The sequence below is a fragment of the Barbatula barbatula genome (genome assembly GCF_947034865.1).
Source record: "Barbatula barbatula genome assembly, chromosome: 14".
Taxonomy (NCBI): Eukaryota; Metazoa; Chordata; class Actinopteri; order Cypriniformes; family Nemacheilidae; genus Barbatula; species Barbatula barbatula.
In genome coordinates, this window is record NC_136777.1 from 13,269,501 (window position 1) to 13,289,240 (window position 19,740).

General features: G+C 41.7%; 1 protein-coding gene across 5 annotated transcripts in view; it reads left to right on the forward strand.

Moving 5' to 3' along the window:
- The window catches only part of kiaa1109 (KIAA1109), a 53,898-nt gene that overhangs the window by 30,053 nt on the left and 4,105 nt on the right, over nucleotides 1–19,740 (forward strand). Inside the window, exons 43-80 of one of the 5 annotated variants that reach the window (XM_079472429.1) lie at nucleotides 156–320; nucleotides 549–727; nucleotides 849–1,018; nucleotides 1,101–1,816; nucleotides 1,899–2,144; nucleotides 2,221–2,314; nucleotides 4,205–4,411; nucleotides 4,483–4,712; nucleotides 4,805–5,034; nucleotides 5,165–5,270; nucleotides 6,018–6,115; nucleotides 6,196–6,381; nucleotides 6,462–6,630; nucleotides 6,707–6,918; nucleotides 7,021–7,219; nucleotides 7,310–7,369; nucleotides 7,637–7,863; nucleotides 8,069–8,287; nucleotides 8,894–9,024; nucleotides 9,115–9,238; nucleotides 9,356–9,471; nucleotides 9,548–9,617; nucleotides 9,865–9,921; nucleotides 12,061–12,293; nucleotides 12,386–12,589; nucleotides 12,782–12,962; nucleotides 13,892–14,075; nucleotides 15,534–15,695; nucleotides 15,781–15,920; nucleotides 16,011–16,209; nucleotides 16,389–16,592; nucleotides 17,037–17,213; nucleotides 17,320–17,457; nucleotides 17,546–17,761; nucleotides 18,745–18,895; nucleotides 18,986–19,143; nucleotides 19,240–19,429; nucleotides 19,501–19,715. In XM_079472429.1, the coding sequence (XP_079328555.1) occupies nucleotides 156–320; nucleotides 549–727; nucleotides 849–1,018; nucleotides 1,101–1,816; nucleotides 1,899–2,144; nucleotides 2,221–2,314; nucleotides 4,205–4,411; nucleotides 4,483–4,712; nucleotides 4,805–5,034; nucleotides 5,165–5,270; nucleotides 6,018–6,115; nucleotides 6,196–6,381; nucleotides 6,462–6,630; nucleotides 6,707–6,918; nucleotides 7,021–7,219; nucleotides 7,310–7,369; nucleotides 7,637–7,863; nucleotides 8,069–8,287; nucleotides 8,894–9,024; nucleotides 9,115–9,238; nucleotides 9,356–9,471; nucleotides 9,548–9,617; nucleotides 9,865–9,921; nucleotides 12,061–12,293; nucleotides 12,386–12,589; nucleotides 12,782–12,962; nucleotides 13,892–14,075; nucleotides 15,534–15,695; nucleotides 15,781–15,920; nucleotides 16,011–16,209; nucleotides 16,389–16,592; nucleotides 17,037–17,213; nucleotides 17,320–17,457; nucleotides 17,546–17,761; nucleotides 18,745–18,895; nucleotides 18,986–19,143; nucleotides 19,240–19,429; nucleotides 19,501–19,715 (6,963 nt within the window). The remainder of the gene's footprint in view (nucleotides 1–155; nucleotides 321–548; nucleotides 728–848; nucleotides 1,019–1,100; nucleotides 1,817–1,898; nucleotides 2,145–2,220; nucleotides 2,315–4,204; nucleotides 4,412–4,482; nucleotides 4,713–4,804; nucleotides 5,035–5,164; nucleotides 5,271–6,017; nucleotides 6,116–6,195; nucleotides 6,382–6,461; nucleotides 6,631–6,706; nucleotides 6,919–7,020; nucleotides 7,220–7,309; nucleotides 7,370–7,636; nucleotides 7,864–8,068; nucleotides 8,288–8,893; nucleotides 9,025–9,114; nucleotides 9,239–9,355; nucleotides 9,472–9,547; nucleotides 9,618–9,864; nucleotides 9,922–12,060; nucleotides 12,294–12,385; nucleotides 12,590–12,781; nucleotides 12,963–13,891; nucleotides 14,076–15,533; nucleotides 15,696–15,780; nucleotides 15,921–16,010; nucleotides 16,210–16,388; nucleotides 16,593–17,036; nucleotides 17,214–17,319; nucleotides 17,458–17,545; nucleotides 17,762–18,744; nucleotides 18,896–18,985; nucleotides 19,144–19,239; nucleotides 19,430–19,500; nucleotides 19,716–19,740) is intronic. The other 4 variants (XM_079472433.1, XM_079472430.1, XM_079472431.1 and 1 more) reach the window with 4 other exon arrangements.

Consider the following 19,740-nt stretch of genomic DNA (forward strand, 5'->3'; position numbering starts at 1 on the left):
TTAAGTCTATTCTTTAACTTAATATTTTCTCATTTTGTATTATTGTTTCTCTGCCCTAAACGCTGTGTAGTGCCGAGACACGAGACACGAAAGAATGATGCCAAATCTCACCCGCTATTTCAGCGTCACAAATCAAAACTTTGTCTTGTATGCAGGAAACAGTCTTGGTACAGATATGCTGACGGACCAACCTTTAATCCCTGAGCCCTTTTCAGTGAGCTTCTACAACTGGATGTCCAACGCTGTCGGCAACCGCACAGGCAACAACGTTCAAGACTCTCCCCTCAATCGCTCCCAACACAATAGCCTGCAGACTGGAGGTGAGTGGTCATCAATGGGGGTCAATGTTGATTAACAAACACATTGTATGGACACAAAACCTCAAAGGCATTTCTCAAAATATCTTCTTTTGTGTTTATAGAAGAAATAGTCATAAACAGGTTTTGATTTTGGATGAATAAAGGATGACTGCATTGCTGTTTTTGGGTGAACTGGTTCTTTAATGAGCCTTATAGATGATGTGTTTGTTTATCTCTTCATTCTCGCAGGAGTGCTTCCCACAATTCCTTCAGCATCCGATTTTAACACTGTACTTTCGAGTGATCAAAACACGCTGGACACGCAGTCTCAACACACACACTCGCAGCACAGCACAAGCCAGGATGACCTGCTTGAGCCGGATGAGATGAACCTCTGCCCTGCAGCCGTACAGCTGGCCGATGCGCAGGTACACGCATCATCAATACATAAACACACAGTCACTCTTACATTTTGTTTTGCAAGTAAGCACATGTATTCAACCCCTCTGGTATGTCTGCACTGTTTGTGTCGTGGGTTTGACTATATAGGTGGTGTTTAAGCCGCTTTTGAGTTACATCGGTATTCAGCCCCAGGATGCCCCTCCTCTCAGTTATAAGATGTATTTTGGAGAGCATCTGTCTTTCAGCGGCACTCTTGAGTGTTTGAGAGCCGACATCGTCGACTCTGACACCAGCAAAGAGAGAAAGAACAAGCTCAGGTAAAGCTAACCTTAACCTTTTATAACCTCACAAGTTCACAAAACAGTTCTCACTTCATCTAGGCCAATATGTGTGTTTCAGGCAAAGCATATTGAATCTCCCCCCGCTCGATTTCAAACCCGCATTGATGATCGAGACGTTCAGCCTGAATGCCGTCATCCTGGAAAAGTGCATGTCCAGCCCTCCCTCCGCCAGCGCGCTGTCTTTCCACGAGCTGAGCCGTCGACCTCAGGCCAGCGTTCACTGCCATTTCACCCTCGCCTGTCAGGCCATCCGTCAACACGTGGATATGGCCCTGGTCCGCCTCATCCATCAATTTAGCACCATGATCGATGACATCAAAGCCACACAGACCGACATCAAACTCAACCGCTACACGGCCGGCTCCTCATCCCCCACGCCCACCAAGGCGAGGCCATACCACGAATTCCGTTCGTCCGATTTCAGCCGCAGCTCTCGTGGGAGTTTGAACGGAGCCTCTCGGTTTGGTACCCAGAAGAGCAAGCGGACTGGGGTGGGCCCAGGGCTCGACACGCTGACCAGGAATCGAGAACCTCGTGGGCGGGGCACGCTGGGACGGTCGGAGCGGAGGACGTCGAAAGTGTCACGCAAAGGTTCACGGGACGTGGCGGATCACATGACCATTCAGATGGACGACTCAGACTCCATCACGGTGTCGGAACAGAGCGAGCCGTCGGCTGAGTGCTGGCAGAATATGTACAAGCTGTTGAATTTCTACTCGCTCATATCGGATCCCACAGGCATCCTGGAAAAGAATCAGGAAAATGCACTCTCAGGTTGGACCTCTAGGGTTGTTTTCATTGTTTTTTGAGTGTTTGTGCATTATTATGATTCTGTGTTTTAATTTTGGCTGTGAAGAAGGTGGGAGGAGCCCTGCAGATCCTCCATGTCGATTGGTGTTTGAATCTGAAGGTGAGACGCCATCCAGTCGTCTGGGCCGTAGGCGGAGCTTGGTAAGCGCTGAGCCGCAGCACGTCACGCTGATCGTGTTCGGTGTCGGCATGGTCAACCGCACGCACTTGGAAGCCGACATTGGAGGACTGACCATGGAGGCGGAGCTTAAGAAAATACATGGCAGTTTTACTCTAAAAGAGAAAATGAAAGGTAATTCAGTCAGCGTTTACATACTTCAAACATCCTGCAGGCTGACAGAAACCATGTTGACCATGTTTTCCTGCAGATATACTCCATCAGAAGATGACGGAGACGTGCGCCTCTGCCCACATCGGCTGTGTGAACATTGTGCTTCTGGAAGGAGTCACACCAGACATACAGTCAGTATCTCCTGTAATGTTAAGACTCTAGCTGTGTTTGAAGTCCTTCTGAGCTGTCTATCTAAACCAGGGGTTTTCAAACTTTATGATGCCAAGGACCCCCAAATAAGATGAACCTATTGTGAGAGACCCTTTTCTAAAAAAAACTTAACCATCTATATACTTTTATAAGGAAACATTTAATAATAATAATTTTGTATTATTGTATTTGTGCTTTAGCAGCTTTCACTTTGAGTGTGGAAAAGAAATTATAGTCAGAACTCAATAGACGGATACAAATATACACTATGCATGTAGCAAAAAAAGATCAACAGAAATGAACTTAAACTTTTTTCCTTATCTTTTTTTCCTTATCAATTTTCTGGGGACCCCAGTTTGAAAACCCCTGATCCAGACAGCATTTTAGGGGTCTTTGAAGCATCCTTGATGGAAAGACCGTTCCTAGCAGTAGGCAGCAAATTTGTGTTGTCTCTGTTACTTTGAGTAAGGCTTTGTTGCATGTATCTGTAGTTTATTAGTGTTCCCAGAATGCATATCAACAAACTCGCTCATGCTTTTTTTGTTAATTTTAGAGCTGGTTCAATTATGCAACACCGTTGTCTTGCCCTCTATTTGGTTTTAATCAACAATTACTTTCTTCAATGTACATTGTAGACAGTATTTCTACAAACGTATAACATGTTATGAAATCCGAAATTACCTTCCTTTTTCTCCCTCTCTTTTTCTTTCTGTCGTCTTTTTTCTGCCTTATCTGTCGGCAGACTTGAGGATTTTCCAACCTCACCTACCAGCACAACCAAGCAGGAGTTCCTGTATGTCCGATTTTCCTTAGTAACCCTGTTTTGTCCTCCATAACCATTCAAAACATCTCATAATATCCGTATAACACAGTACCTCTCATGTTCCTTCAATCACTATTTGAACTTTTTTGGACCTTCTGTTGCATCAAGGCACTTTTTTAGTCATCTTCAGGTATCGTCTACAAGCATTACATACTCATGATGTGATGCTCTTTTTAGTGCTGTCAAATTAATCACGATTAATCTCATCCACAAATACATTTTAGTCAAAGACGAAAAAGGGTTAAAGCATAAAAACAACAAGTGTAATGCTGCTTTAAATTATTGTTGTTTAATACAAAATAGAAAAAGGTTTCTGTTTAATTACATTTTTGTTTTTCTAAATTTTCCCTGATTTACAGAAACTGCCCACTAAAATCTAATTCAGTGTAACAATCTTGTCAGGCATATTACTTACACCCCAAATGCTGATTGGTTATATTTTTTCAATTTTCAATTCAATTTTCACATTTGTCAATAATACTTTTTTACTCATTTACAGCACAATAAAATTGAATTCTCGCTCTTATTCTTATATATATATTTCAATATGTACAAGTCAGAATAAGCATGTTGTTGGAATTTGTACGTAAATATTGGTAACATTGAATGATAAAATAACATTACTTCAACCAAATTTGACATTTAATTCTCCAAAAACTTTTTGACAGCTCTTTCTACAGTCATGTTAACTTTCTTAATACTTTGTCAATGGGCAGCATATAAATAATGGAGGCTATTTTGGGAAAATACTGTACCCTGACACCTGTGTCATTCAGTGGTTTTTCAGAAATATTTGGAGTTTCTTGACCACTTTAATGCATATATCCCCCTAAACTGACAGTAAACATTTGGACTGGACGTGCCAAGTGAGGCTCAGACTATTTCTTGCCTTTCTCTTCTAATAATCCATCTAGATCTGTGTTTGCTGTTCCCACATCCTGACAGCTTTCTTTTCAGCCATGCTTTCAGCCACTTCAACAGAATCACTTTTCATTCACAAACATTATCGTAGGCTTTGCCTGAGTGTTTGTTTGTGTTTGTTTACTAGGACGGTGGTGAAGTGTAACATTGCGAAGTCCCAGGCTTTATATAGCGCTCAGCGTGGGCTGAAGACCAACAACGCTGCTGTATTTAAAGTTGGCGCCATCTTCATCAACATCCCACAACACCCTGCAACCCTGCACAGCATGATGGTCCGAAGCTCGCACCAGCTCTCAAAACAAATATCAGACCTTATTCGGCAGCCGTCCAACATGTGAGACACTTTCTCTTCTCAAGTTCTTATACATTTTTGCAGTGATATTAATTAGCGATCTTTTATATCAGCCCGCCTCCCAACCGAGTAGACACGCCCACGCCTCAGCCCCCAGAAGTGAGCGTCAATCAAACTCCGGTGGAGGCCAATGAGTTTCCTCAGCTCCCTGAAGGACTGGAAAAGAAACCAATCGTGTTGAAGTTCAGCGCTATGCTGGATGGAATCACTATTGGTGCAGCTCTGTTGCCCTCTCTTAAAGCTGAATACAAGATGGGCCGAATGAAGAGTCATGGCATGACAGGTACCCATAATTCCCTCATACTGGATAGGGAGAATAAAACAACCAGCTGGACTTCATAACTTTAATTGGTTAATGTTGTGTCTCCGTCACAGGTGCTCAAACACGTTTCACTTTTGAGCTGCCCAATCATAAGCTCTGTTTCCAGTCGAAAGTTTCTCCCGTGGATGTGTCAGCCATGCCCCCCACAGCCAGCCTGACGCTGCCTCCCGTCACGATGTCAGGACAATACATCATACAGGAGCACGAGGGCCACAGCGACACAGCCTGGGCTCCTGGATACAACAGCTACCTGCAGGGAAACTACCTGCGATGTGTAGCCGAGGCATGACCTTTTACTGTTAAATTATAAATGCTGGGGTTTTTTTGTCCATCAAATACGAAGCTTGCGGCATCGCTTGTGCATAGATTTGGTTGTAGCGAGCTTATTGGATTTTTTTACTTTGGATTTATAGATTGGCTCTTTCGAACACAACTTGACCACAGATTTGCTCAATCACCTGGTCTTCCTGCAGAAGGTCTTCATGAAGGAGGTCAATGAGGTCATCCAAAAAGTGTCAGGTATGATGTCACAGAAAACAGTCCAAATCTGGACGGAAAGAAAATGTAGCGTGCATTTTAAAGATGTCATAGTGAACATTTTTAAAGCTATTTATTTACTACAAAGTATATTTTTTTATTCATTAGTATATATGTTTTACTTTTTTCAATTTTTCAAATTGAGTTTCTTAAAGAAACCGTTCACCCAAAAATACAAATTCTGTCTTCATTTTCTCACCCTCGAGTTGTTACAAATCTGCATAAATGTCTTTGTTCAGATGAACACAGTAAAGATATTTGACAGAATGATTGTAACCAAAGAGTTCTTGACTACCCTTAACTTCCGTAGTAGGAAAAATTGCTTTATACATTTCTTTGATCTTTTGACCTCCGGTGTCATTTATCCTACTGTGGTAGCCTATGGTGGCCAAGAACTGTTTGGTTTGAAACTCTAGGGTGAGTATATGATGACAGAGTCTTTATTTTGGGGAGAACTGTCCCTTTAAGATCGTTTTTCATCTTCTGTCTAAATGAAATGCTACGACACAGGTATAGTGTTTATTCCACCTTCTCATCAGTACGTCACTATGACTAAGAAGAGCAAGATCAAAAGAGCAGAGCTTAACAAAAACATATTTTATTGTTTTAAAGATTCTTTCATTTCCTCTTACATCCTCTTCATCTATTTTTCTGACACACTTCGTCTCTGTTTTTCCAATTCAATCATCATCCTAGTTTTCAAACAGACAAATTTGTGTGTTTCTGTAGGAGTTGAACAGCCGATCCCTCTGTGGAACGAACACGATGTGTCAACAGATGGAGACAAACCTAAAATTCTCCTGTATTCTATTAACCTGACATTTAAGGTATGCACGTCCTAAATTGTGTTTTTTTTCTATAACGTGAACGTAAGGACTTTGTTGTGAAACTATTTTCTGTATCGCAGGGGATTCAAATGACAGCTACCACACCCTCCATGAGGGCGGTGCGCTTTGAGACTGGTTGTATTGAGCTCGAACTGTCCAATCGGGTTCAATGTAAGACCACACCCTCAGGAAGTAATTACTTGAAGCTGTTTGGCAAGTGTCAGGTGGATCTCAATCTTGCTTTGGGCCAAATCGTCAAACATCAGGTACGTACTGGTGCACAAGTCAGCAAAACAGATTGACTTCAATCGGCATGGTACCACCTACTCGTTGTTGTCTCTTGCAGGTGTATGAGGAGGCCGGGTCAGATTTCCACCAGGTGGCGTACTTCCGCACTCGAATCGGCTTGCGTAACGCTCTACAGGAAGAGATCAGTGGCTGCACTGAAAAAGAGGCGGTCCTGATTACTCTCAACCGTCCAATCGTTTTTGCCCAGCCAGTGGCTTTTGACCGAGGTCAGTCCACGGGTTGTGAGTTTTTGGCTATTGTTTGTTGTTGCTAGGTTTGTAATTGTGTATTTGTGTGTTGTAGCTGTTCTGTTCTGGTTGAATTATAAGGCTGCCTATGATAACTGGAAGGAACAACGCTTGGCTCTGAACTCAGACATTCATATGGCCACCAAAGAGGTGGTGGATAAACTTCCAGCCATACAGCAGTCCAGCGCCCAGGCCTTCAGTACTCTCTTTCTCCAGCTCACTGTTAATGACCTGGGCATCTGTCTGCCAATAACCAACCCCACACCGGTGATATGTGCTCACGGGAACACACCACTTACTTCTCAATACTCTTAATGGTAGGAATGATTGATGTTAATTGCTTTCTTCCTCTTTTTGCTGTATATTTAGGCCAATCACAGTATAGATTTGGACACTGGTTCGGCACTGGTGCTGACCATTGAGAGCACACTGATAACAGCCTGCTCCTCTGAGTCTTTGGTTAGCAAAGGCCACTTTAAGAACTTCTGCATTCGATTTGCTGAAGGCTTTGAGACAACTTGGGATGACTGGAAACCAGAGATCAGAGGCGAACTGGTCATGAATGCCTGTGAGTAACCTTCATTCATGTCTTTTGTTGGCCCATTAAAACTAATAATGATTGAAAAAGCTCAAATGTGGTTTGATGTTTTCTTTTTAGGTGTTGTGCCTGATGGGACTTATGAAGTTTGCTCTAGAACAACAGGCCAGGCCTCAGCAGGTTGGCGTGTCTGTGTTTTAAATAACCAAAAGCAAAGCAAAACGTTGTGTTCATCCCTTTTACGTCCATTGAATAAAATGTGGCATTTTTGTGGAATTTATGATGAACACTTGAATCTGTTGGAGATTTATTACATTTTGTTTTAGATTATAGATGCTTTATTTTCACAAGATGGCATAACACACTCCAAAAATCATCAATAGTTATTAAAGGGGGTTGATCCATGCTTTAAAGTAACATTTTATCTCAAATGTTTTTGTACTTCAGATAGCAGTAGCGCGGGGACATGGACCCTGAACGTTCTGTGGAAGATGTGTGGTATTGATGTGCACATGGACCCCAACATCGGCAAGCGTCTGAATGCTTTGGGTAACACGCTCACTTCTCTGACGGGTGAGGAGGACACTGATGACGTCACAGACCATAACTCTGTCAACAATGCTGACCTATCGGACGAGGATGAGAGTGACGGCATGTCTCCCCCCATTCACATGGTCAGAGCTTATGTTTTTTTCGTTTGATATTTATTTGCTTAATTTGTAGAGCTGTTATATGGTTCTGTTTGCTTTAACGTTAATTTGATGATTCATGTGAGTCTTAAACAGGAAAAGTGAAGTTTCTTTTTTGTATGTGTACTATGTGCTAAATGTTTATGAAGTGGCGTGCATCTGTTTATTTTCAACCGGCCCATGTTTACAGTGTGCTGAAGGTGAACTCAGTCCCAGACTGTCGTTCAGGAAGCGGCTGATGAAAAGCATTCTGGGCTTTAGCCCCAGCCCCCAGCCCCCCTCACCCTCTGAGTGTCGTAGTATTTCTCCATCATCCACAATCACTCGGCTAAAGTCGAGAAGTGTTCGCCTGTCATCCACTGCCAATGCAGAACGAACTAGACATCCCAGGCCCTTCTCCTGGGGCTGTGTATGTACTTTACAGCTCCAGTTTGCTTGGTTTGCTTACATTTTCTCTCTCTCATTCTCTCTCTCTGTTTTTAATACTCTGAGGGTGGAAGTTGCTTTTTAGATCAGTTAAATCTCCTAAACCCTAGTTGAATTGTGCCAACAACTCTGCCTTGGTTTTGAGCAAATGAAATTCGTAGAGGGAGTCTGGATTCTGAAATTTCTTGCTGCTTGTTAGTCCTGTCTGATTCCTGTCCATGAGAAATGAGCGACCAAATCATCTTGTTTCCCATTGTCAAATTTAGCATTTCTCATGGATTGGCTGAAGTTTGTTGGGTGGTGTTGTGATTTTTGTTTGTCTGATGTTTTGGAATGATTCTTTTGGACTGTGTTTTACAGTCTGTGTGATTTAGGAAAAGCCTCTAAAGCATGTGTTGGGCGATATGACCGTTTTGTTATATTGTGGCATCACAAGCGGAATTTCCAGCAACAATTTGATATCTACACAACTACATTGTGATGTGTATTATTACCATGGTTGATATTCAAACCATGGTAAGATTCTGGTCATACCGCCCAACCCTTATGTTTTAGACACTCAGTTTTAACAGTAATCTCCTCCATACAGGAGTCTGTGGATCTGCGCAGACAGGCAGTCATGAGCAACCAGATAATCGACGCTCGTGGACGGACATTTTCCAAGCGTCTGGTGGACATAAGAGAGCTCAATGAGCAGGCAAAAGTCATCGATGATCTCAAGTAAGCACAAACTTTCAAACATTATTGAGATCCTTAATTGTTATCTACATGAAGAACATCCTTAAAATTCTTATTTTGGGAAACTTTAAGGAAACTGGGAGCAAGTGAAGGCACTATAAACCAGGAAATCCAGCGTTATCAGCAGTTGGAATCTGTTGCCGTCAATGATATCCGAAGGGACGTGCGCAAAAAACTACGCCGCTCGAGCATGCGGGTGAGGCAGCTGTAATTCTGCTTTATTACAGCCTAATTACAGCTTATAAATGTTGTACATTCAAAAGGCATTGCAACGGTATAATGCTAAAAAATGTTAGTGCACGTTTTATTTCAGGCGGCGTCGCTCAAGGATAAGTGGGGTTTAGGGTATAAGCCCAGCTACAGTAACAGCAGGTCTAAAAGCATCTCAACAACAGGCAGACCAGCAATGAAGAGAACCGACAGACCCAGGTACACACACAGACACACAATTACTCACGCACACATTAGCATCCTTAGTTAATTCATTGACTCATTGAATCTACAGGGATGACCTGCCAGACATCAAAGTAGATGTAGCATCTCCAGCACCACGGGTCACCTTCAACATCGACACGGTAGTGTGCTTAACTGTGTGCATTTGTTCATTCGTTCATTGCCGTATTCATCATTGTTATTGCCATTTTCCATTTTTGTTGAATGAAATGAATAAGGTTAAGGTTACTCCACACACATACACACACACACACACATACACACTTTGTGCTTCGACTGCTTCACCTATTCAAAGAGCACACTGTACAGAAAACACGTTTATGTGCTGAATATCAGTTTTATTTTTGGATGGGTTTGTTTGTGTTTAAGACGGGTAGTGTGGCTCTGGACACCCCAAACTCAAGTCCAGCTGACTCTGTATTTAAGGTACCGGAGAAAACCGATCTGATCCAAATCTCTGAATCGTCTATGAGTCTCCTGTATTACTCATCTGTGCATGAACATCTCAAGACTGAATCTACCTTTTTAAAACCCAATCAAAAATCACAGGTCAACTCTTATGATTGACAACCTCTTAAACCTTCACTTTGGCTCTTTTCCCAAACTGAATCAAGGCGCAACATCTCTGAAGGTGGAATGAGGTCTCTCTCTTTCTCTCTCTCTCTCTCTCTCTCTCTCTCTCTCGCGTACACACTAATACTCACACACACCAAGGGTCTCATTCATGAAACACGAGCAGAATTTTGTTGTGTATAAATCGTTCATAAAGTCATTGTAACATACATTTTGGGATTCATGAAAATGTTCATAAGTTTGTAGAAAAGAAATGTTCACCTGCTCCACACCCACGTGTTAATAGTGTGTAAAACCACACGTATCGTTCTATAATCTATTAAACAAACTGATGACACATCATTAGGATACATAGTTCTTTAGGATACCAGTTCTTTTGTCCTGTCTTTTTATCTTTTTTTACTTATTACGTTAGGTAAAACGCAGAACAGTCCTTTTTTACACAGCGGTCCAATCACAAAGGAGAAGAGGGGGGAAAAACACTACTTTGACCAACCATCATACACGACAATGGAGAAGTTATTATAATTGGTTACAGCATTGTCATATAAAGTAATATTCTTCAAAATTAGACACTAGTAACAAGTAGGATAACTGTTATGGATATAGGCTAACTAAATCACAGCAACCAACGCATCTCCGGAATAAAGCGCGGTGCCTCCAAAACAATCTCTGGTCGTTTTCACTATCAAATCTGACGTTTACGAAGTATTTGTGAATCCGGAGGAAAGTTATCGTGAAGTTCTGTTTTACGAGCAAACTACTCTGAATTTACTAGCATATGTTTCATGAATGAGGCCCTCCATATGCTGAAGCTGCTGATGGTCTGACCGAACAGTTCTTGCTTCTTTGAGCTGTATGGATGGATCTTGATCTTCATCCAATGCCCTGCTGCTGTTTCACGATGTTGTCATCTGTCCATCTTTTCATTTCTCATCCCTCTCTCCTCCTCTGGGTCTTAGTGGGACTCATCTATTGGGAAAAGGAATGAACTTTCCTCAGAGTGCTAACTTTGTTATATAGGCTTCAGCCAACAGATACAGTTTTAACTGGTAGTCAGTTTCAGTGGAGGTTTTGTGTACATAAACAGAAAGACAGAGTTATACTTACAGACATGATTAGATTAATTTTAACTAAAAGATTTGGCCTTGAACTGAGTTTTCCGTTTAAACTTTATTTAATAAGAAGCGCAGTTGAGGAGATAATGTATATGACAGACAGATGGATGAAGGGACTTTTGATTTGTGAATGACAGTTAAGTTCAAGCTATCGTCAAGTCAAGACCTTTTTGCATATGTATTTGCAAGACTATTTTAAAGGACTAACCCAAACCCTTAGAATTGACCCAGAAGAGTAGTTAGTGCCCTTTGATCCTATGAATAGCAGGATATTGGTGAATCTCACAAAACCTGTCATGTTATATATCAAAAAATATCACGGTGCTAAAGATAATCTTTATGGTCTTTGAAGTAGACTTTAACATTGTCTTATAGGGACAGTTCACCCACAAATGAAAATTCTGTCATCATTTACCCTCGAGTTGTTCCAAACCTGTATACGTTTCATTGTATAGGAAAGATATTTGGACGAATGCTTGTGACCAAGTTTTTGGTCACCGTTGAGTTGGAAGCATTTCTTTGTCAACTTCTAAGGCACTTTTGACATCCTTTGTCATTTTTCTTTCTATGGTAGCCAAGAACTGTTTGGTTACTGACATTCTTCCAAAGATATTTCTCTGTATTCATCTGAACAAATTCATTTAAAAAGATTATAACAACTCAAGGGTGAATAAATGATGACATAATTTGTATATTTTGGTGAACTGTCACTTTAAAGCTATACATATAACTTGTACATGTTGTGAAATTCACCTACAGTATATAGTTATAGTTCACTTATAGAAGTGAATATGTTAGGAGAGATGAATGGATGAATAGATGGATAGAAGCAGAGACAGATGTTCTGATTGTTGGCTCTCGCTGGTTGTTGAAGTTCCCGGAGGAGACAGAGATGGACCTGTTGTCTGTCACCACCGATGATCCTGCCCATTACCCATCATGCTCAGTGTTCAGTGCTCCTGGCACACCCGCTGTCTTCTCACCAACCGTTCCCTTCCAGCCTGACGACAATCGCCGCGACGACCTTTCCTCAACATCCTCAGAAGATTCGGATAAAGACGATGAGTTTGACAGAGAAAGACCGCAAAGCTACTTCCGCAGACCAGGGTGCGTTCAACATGCATACATGCTGTGTATTCAATAAAAAATATTGCAAATGTTCCCTGAACCGAACATTTGTATGTTTATGTGTTTCTCAGGGGCTCTCAAAGGAAAGCAACCGGTTTGAGCGCGTTATTCAGTGAGCGTTGGCCGGCTACGTCCCCTCTGCGTGGAGGATTAGCTCCGCCCACTGAACGTAACATTGACTTTGAGTTAGACGTCCGTGTTGAGATCGACAGTGGCAAGTGTGTGCTTCACCCAAGCACCCAGCCGACTGAACATGAAGATCTTGCGTTGAGGAGGTAAAGCCGTTTGGCAGCTCGCATCTGTTTTGTGTTTCATCGAAAGTCAGAATTGAACTAATTTACTTAAAACGCATTCCTGGTCCTTTCAAAAATACTTTTTTGACTTGGATTTGTTTGGAAGTGTTGACCGGGCATGTGAAGTGTTCCTATATGCATAAAGTTTGTATATTCTGTCTCGATGTTGTGTAGGAGTTGTGAACGGAGCTCCAGGAGTCTGGACCAGGACTCTCCTCCTAAGAAACGGAAGCTGCAGCCAGGTTTTGCCTCCAGCTCTCATTTGCTGAATGCAAAGAGATTTCCCACATCGCTGCAGAGCAAAACCTGTGACATCGAGACCACTGTCTTTTACATTCCTGGAGTGGATGTTAAGGTCTGAAATAATGGGGTTAAAAACACAAATACGGTCAAATGTTTGGCAGGCAAGAATAAGTGTGTGATCACTAACAAATTAGCAAGCTACAATCATGAAGACCTGGGCCTGTATTAACAAAACATAGTATCTTACCACTAAGAGGTTTTTAGCTGAGAGTTTCCTCTTAAAACCTATTCACAATACCCTTGAGCAACTTACTAAGGAACAGAAATATATCTTAAGATGATGGTGATGTCATACTATGGATGATGTCAGCAAGCTTACCGTCTATGACCACAGTGATTGGCTGATAGGGGATGGGTCTCTGTCGATCATTTATTCATAGGAATATTATAGAATGAGGTATCATGCTGACATGCGTAAATTAAGAACTTCAAATTCTCATATTCAAATTAAATATTTTCAAATAAAATGTGTCGCCGTTTTCAAATTAAGATGATAAATTATACAGTTTTACAGTAAATATATTTGTGAGTTACAAATTAAATAAGCAAAGAGTTCATCGCAAAAAACGATAACTACATTTTGTATTTTCAAAATTCATGTTTTTATTGCGCACTCCAATCAAACAGTTTGTTTTTTATTTGTGTTGACAATAACAAATACAGCTACCAAATACATTAAAACACAATAAACACATGACAACACAGTAAACATGATTATTGAAACATTAAAAAAAAGGAGCATATGTTCAGCTAATTGTAAGCATTACAATGTCTCATAAACAGTAAGCACGTAGTCTTCATGGTTAAGCTCATTGTCGTGACATCTTTCTAAAATTCCAATTTAGGAGTCTTAAAATTAGGACGGAGACGCCCATTATTTTTAAGAGTTTCTCCTAAATCGGCAAGTTAGGAGGTACTTGTAGCCTTAAGATCTTTTGTAAACAGAGGCCCTGATGTTTTTCTCCATCTCTCTGTTTACAGCTTCACTACAACTCTAAGATGCTGAAAACAGACTCTCCCAACGCGTCCCGCGGCTCCTCACTTCCCAGAACCCTGTCGAAAGAATCCAAGCTGTATGGTATGAGTGATGCACCAGCACCTCCAGCCACAGGCCCTGGCAAGACTAACCCACTCCTCCCCCCTCCTCCCCCTCCTCTCCCCTCAGGTACACAATCTCTTCATGTGTCTTCCACCGCTGCTGGCTTCCTGCATGCTCTCTTTCACTGGAGCATGGCAATCCCTTTTCCGCTCAGTGTACTACATGATTAGCTCAGTGGTCACTGAGCAGCGCTTACAGTTTCCCCAGGATCTTTCCCACTGTTTCTCAACAGAGTATGTGTGTCGAGCAACAGCCCGGCTCCCACTCGCAATCAATCCATTCCGACTCCACTCCAGGATATCCGTCTGCCACTCCTTGCCACTAACCCAGCGTCCGAGTTTGCACACTACCCGTTCTATCAATGCGTGCTAAACGCCGGATATTACCCACAACCCACCGTGAGAGGGCGGAAATTAGTTGCACTACACAGAATTGATAAATTAAATGCATGACGGGTACCTGAACTAATAAATTAAACCAAGCAGCAAACATTACATGACCAGAACGGTTAAGAACGGTTTAAATGAAAAATGGAGTTGTATTGTGATGTTTGAGGTGAAGGATCAAAGGCAAAAATCGTAATTTTTCCAACACAAAAACACTACTTGCTAGGGCAAATTGAGAGTGATTTTTTGCCTAAAGGAATTGCTTTGTGGAATTCGAAGGGATAGGTCATCCAAAAAGGAAAATTACTTGATAATTTATTCACAGTCGTGTCATCCAAACCCGTATGACTTTCTTTCTTATATATATTTTGAAGAGCGTTGGCTACAAAACAACATTGGTCCCCCTTGATTTTATTTGTCATAAAGTAGCAATACATCAGCATCACACTGTGAACAACTTATTTCCATTGTGGTCAATTGACTTCCATTGTATTGACCCAAAACCACGGAGACATTTCTCAAAATCTTCTTTTGTGAAAAGAAAGTGTCCTATACAGGTTTTGAATGACATGAAAGTGAATAAATGATCAGAGATTTTTTTATTGTGGGGTGAACTATCCCTTAAATGCGTATTATCAGACATATTTTTTAAATGAAACACATTTTTCGACTAAATAAATAGACATTCCTTACCTTGAGATTGCTGCTCAATTTCCACTCAATAGAGCTCACATACTCTGTTTCCCAGTGGATCTTTTTTCTCAGCTTACTTGAAGTTGCTTGCCGTGAGCCGCTTTAACTATCAATATTAATTGTTTGCAATATTTTATAAACAAAACTTTGTCTTTTCTATATTTAAACTGTAGATTGACACCCAGTATGCATAATAGTAAAAACTGGAAAAAAGTCCTTTAATGTTACTCCGCTGTTGCTATGATTTGCTGTTTTATGCCTGTTTGCTTTGAAATATCTTGAGCTGTTCTGTTTTGTGTCACGCGTATTACATGCATGCATGCTGGCGCTGCATTAGGTGCCATTTGAGCTGTTTGAATCTCCTTGCTTTTAGTGCATGAAAACTCAGTTTAGGCCTGTGGTTCCTACATTCATGCTGTTGTGTGTTTTTATTTTCTGTGAGCAGCTAAGGGGAAGGCAGGTGTAGGTGTGAAGACGGCTAAGCTGTATGCGTGGGTAGCCCTGCAAACACTACCAGAGGAAATGGTCATCAGTCCATGTCTGCTGGACTTCCTGGAGAAAGCCCTCGAAACCATTCCCATCACGCCGGTGGACAGAAACTACACAGGTGAGTGTGCCCTAACGGATCCCTCACAATGATATAAATGACAACAGATGTAATACTTTGTGTGTGTGTGTGTGTGTGTGTGTAGCTCTGAATGTTCCTGAGGAGGATGTAGGTCACTTTGATTCCGTGGAACCTCTCGAGGAGTCTCAGGTGTCTCTTGTGTCCTCTGCTACATCTCCATACTCCTCTTTCCCTGTAGACGTGGTGGTATATGTCAGGGTGCAGGTATGTGAGATATGAACAACATTTCAGTACGCTTGTGCTCTTTCCAAAGCTCGTGCTCTGGTTCATTTCATTCTGTTTGTTTGTTTACAGCCATCGCAGATTCGATTCAGCTGTCTGCCTATGTCTCGAGTCGAGTGCATGCTGAAACTTCCCTCTCTAGACCTGGTCTTCTCATCCAATAGGGGTGAGCTTGAGCCCACTAGCTCCACCCATCCGGCTGACGGCCAGCACACACCCTCCTCTACACCTCCATCAGTACACAATGCCAACAGAGTGCCTGGAAGCAAAGGTTTGTGTGTCCTATATCATTTTATTTCATTTAACTTGAATTTTTAGTGAAGTAAATGGACAAAACATTGCTTTGATTTATGATGTTCGTAGATTTTTTGTGATATGTAGAGACTTTAAGATCTATAATTAGAAATTGCATGTTTAATGCTAATTTCAATGGTAACTTTCACCCCTCAGGCCCACCCACAGGTTTAGGCAGTCCCCTAGGGCGGAGTCGACACCACAGCAGCCAATCAGATCTAACAGGCCCGCCCACTAACTCATCGGGTCTGAGTTTCACTGCCTGTATGTCAGATTTCTCTCTTTATGTGTTCCACCCGTACGGAGCTGGCAAACAAAAATCTGCAGTCACTGGTCTTCCACCTGGACCAGGACCACTAGGTAAGAGCTTCACACAGAGACGTTACTCACAAATATTCTCTCTTTATTTATTTAAAGGTCCAGCGTGTCATTTTTAGGAGGATGCAATGTAATTTACATTACTATGTCTTCAGAGATGTATAAAGACCTTGCATAATGAAGCGTTATGTTTCTATCTACATACACCACGGGTCCTCTTCTATGTCATTCGCCATGTTGTTTCTACAGTAGCCCTAAACGGACAAACTGCTCTACAGAGCGCATTTCGTAAATACGATATCTGCTTCAGCAACGAGTGTTTCATACATTGGACCTTTAATGCTGAATCCACATTGAGATCAATTTTACAATCATTTAATTTTTAATAAATGATCTTTGCTGCTTTGTTTCGTTTAGTGTGTATCACTGTACAGTTGTTGATATGGATGAGCATTATAAGACAAGCATGTCATTGGCTGTTTTTAGGATCGGTTGAGGACGAGGCCTCCTCAGTCACAGGCAGGAAAGACTCTCTCTCCATTAACTTAGAGTTTGTGAAGGTCAGTCTGTCCAGAATGAGACGGGCAGGATGTCCAGCATTTATTGATACCTTACTTGCCGGTAAGGGTGGGAAGATGGACACAACTCTTATCAATATCTCAGGTGAATTCCTGTTAATCTAAACGCATCAGAATTTCCATTTTAATTTGTTCAATAAATATGTCACGTTTAAATGTATTTATATACACGTGTGGCTTTGTAATCCTAGCTGTGTGTGATATCGGTTCCGCATCCTTTAAGTACGACATGAGACGTCTCAGTGAGATTCTTGCCTTCCCACGAGCTTGGTACCGCCGGAGCATCGCCAGGAGATTGTTTCTAGGAGACCAGACCATTAACCTACCAGGTTACACCTCCACTCTTAATGTTATGCAGCTCTTCTGCATTTGAATGCTGGAAACCTTATTGATGATAACTGCTGTGAATGTGTGTAGCATCAGGTCCTGCCACACCAGACTCTGTGGAGAGCATTGCCCAGCACCTTTCTCCTGAGTCGAGCCGTAAAGCGTACTGGAGAACATGGGACGGTCAGACCACTCAACACCCCTCCTCCTCAGTCTTCAGTGATGCCACAACAAGTCACGCCCACCTGAAATCTCCAGCCACAGGACGTTCCCGCAGCGTGTCAGACTCCTCAGCGCCGCGTAGAGGTGGGCACGCTGAACCACACATGCTGATGTATTTACACATTTTGTGTTGTCGAGGGTCATTATGAACGAGTCGATTTTGTCTCATAGGAGTAACACTGCATCTTCAGGGCTAACTGCTTGGAATTATGGGTTTATTAAAGGGCTGCAATGATTTGCTCTTTTCATGATTCAATACACAATAGTGCGTTCACGATATGATAGTATTGCAAAATTTAATTATTTTTATAAATCAAACTGAAATGACTGTTATGCAGTAGTTGGTGCTGTTACGCATCATAAAAACAGTAGAGCACAAATGGCTCTTAATGCAGTGCACACTGCGTATGTTTGTATCATCGTTCTGAATCTGATCTCAGTTTTCTCAGCTTAAAATGTGATATTTTTGAAGAAACCTGTCCATATTTGAGAGGTGATAAAAAACAAATGAGTACAGGATAAAAAAAAATCTGTTTAAAAGAGGCTCCATTCTTTATTTACGATAGGAATTAAGAAAAGGGAATCCTGTGAGAGTCATAAAAGCACAAAATAAAGAAAATATCTATGTATAGAAGTTGACACAGGTCACATGTTACCAGCTCAACCAATAGAATTAAACAGATGTCATGTCATATAAAACAATCACCATAATTCTATATAGGGCTGTCAAACGATTAATGGCGATTAATCGCATCCAGAATAAATGTTTGAGTTTACATAACGCATGTACTATACATTTTAATTTGAACATACATGCATGCATGTAAGAAAAATATCACATTCATAAAAGATTATAGGTCATTTAAATGACTGGTAAATGTATATAAATATATTTTAGTATTTCCTAAATATGTATACATGTATGTGTATATAAATACAAATGTAATATTCAAAGTACATTATGTAAACAAACTTTCATTCTGGATGCGATTCATCATTTTATCGCCCTTAATGTCTTAAATGTGCCTTATAATATATGACATGCATAACAATATATATCTTGACAGATTCGGTGATCAAGACCTCGACCCCATCATTCCGGAATGGAAAAGCAGCAGCACAGCTGGGCTCGCCGTGGGAGACGCTGGTTGTTTTTGCCATCAACCTTAAACAGCTTAATGTCCAGATGAACATGAGCAACGTGATGGGCAACAATACGTGCGTACTCTACCACCACACAACTTTATCTAAACAGATGAATGGTTTAGCTGTAAAATATCTCTCTGTTTGATGTGTGTTTGCAAACAGGTGGACAACAAGTGGATTGAAGAGTCAGGGCCGTCTGTCCGTTGGCAGTAACAGAGATCGGGAGATCAGCATGTCTATTGGACTCGGTCGATCCAAACTGGATTCCAAAGGAGGTGTGGTGGGTGGCAACATCGATGTCAACACTCTGGAGATGGTCTGTAAGTACACAATTCATTTAAAGTCTCCATGTTTCAATTCGTACTTCAGTAAATTAGACTTTCTCCTCGATGTCTAATACCGGATGGTTCTTCTAGCCCATATTTCAGAGCATCCAAATCAACAGCCCAGCCACAAGATCCAGATCACCATGGGCTCCACAGAGGCTCGGCTGGACTATATGGGCTCCAGCATATTGATGGGCATCTTTAGTAATGCTGACCTCCAGCTTCAAGATGAGTGGAAGGTGACCCTCTGCACCACTGAGGCCAATCTATCTGAGAAAAGGTAAGAGGAGCTGAAAGACCTAGCAAGACTAACGTCAACGTAAAAGTGATCGTCTGATGTGTGTCCTCCAGTGAGATCTTTGTGCACGGAGACCTGCAGTGGGACATATTCCAGGTGATCATCTCCCGATCCACCACTCCTGATCTGATAAAGATCGGCATGAAGCTGCAGGAGTTCTTCACGCAGCAGTTTGACACCAGCAAGCGGGCTCTGTCCACCTGGGGTCCGGTCCCCTACGTGCCTCCCAAAACCCCCGTCATCAACACAGACAAAGGAGCTGAACTTTGTTAGTGTGCTTGTGTTTGTGTATT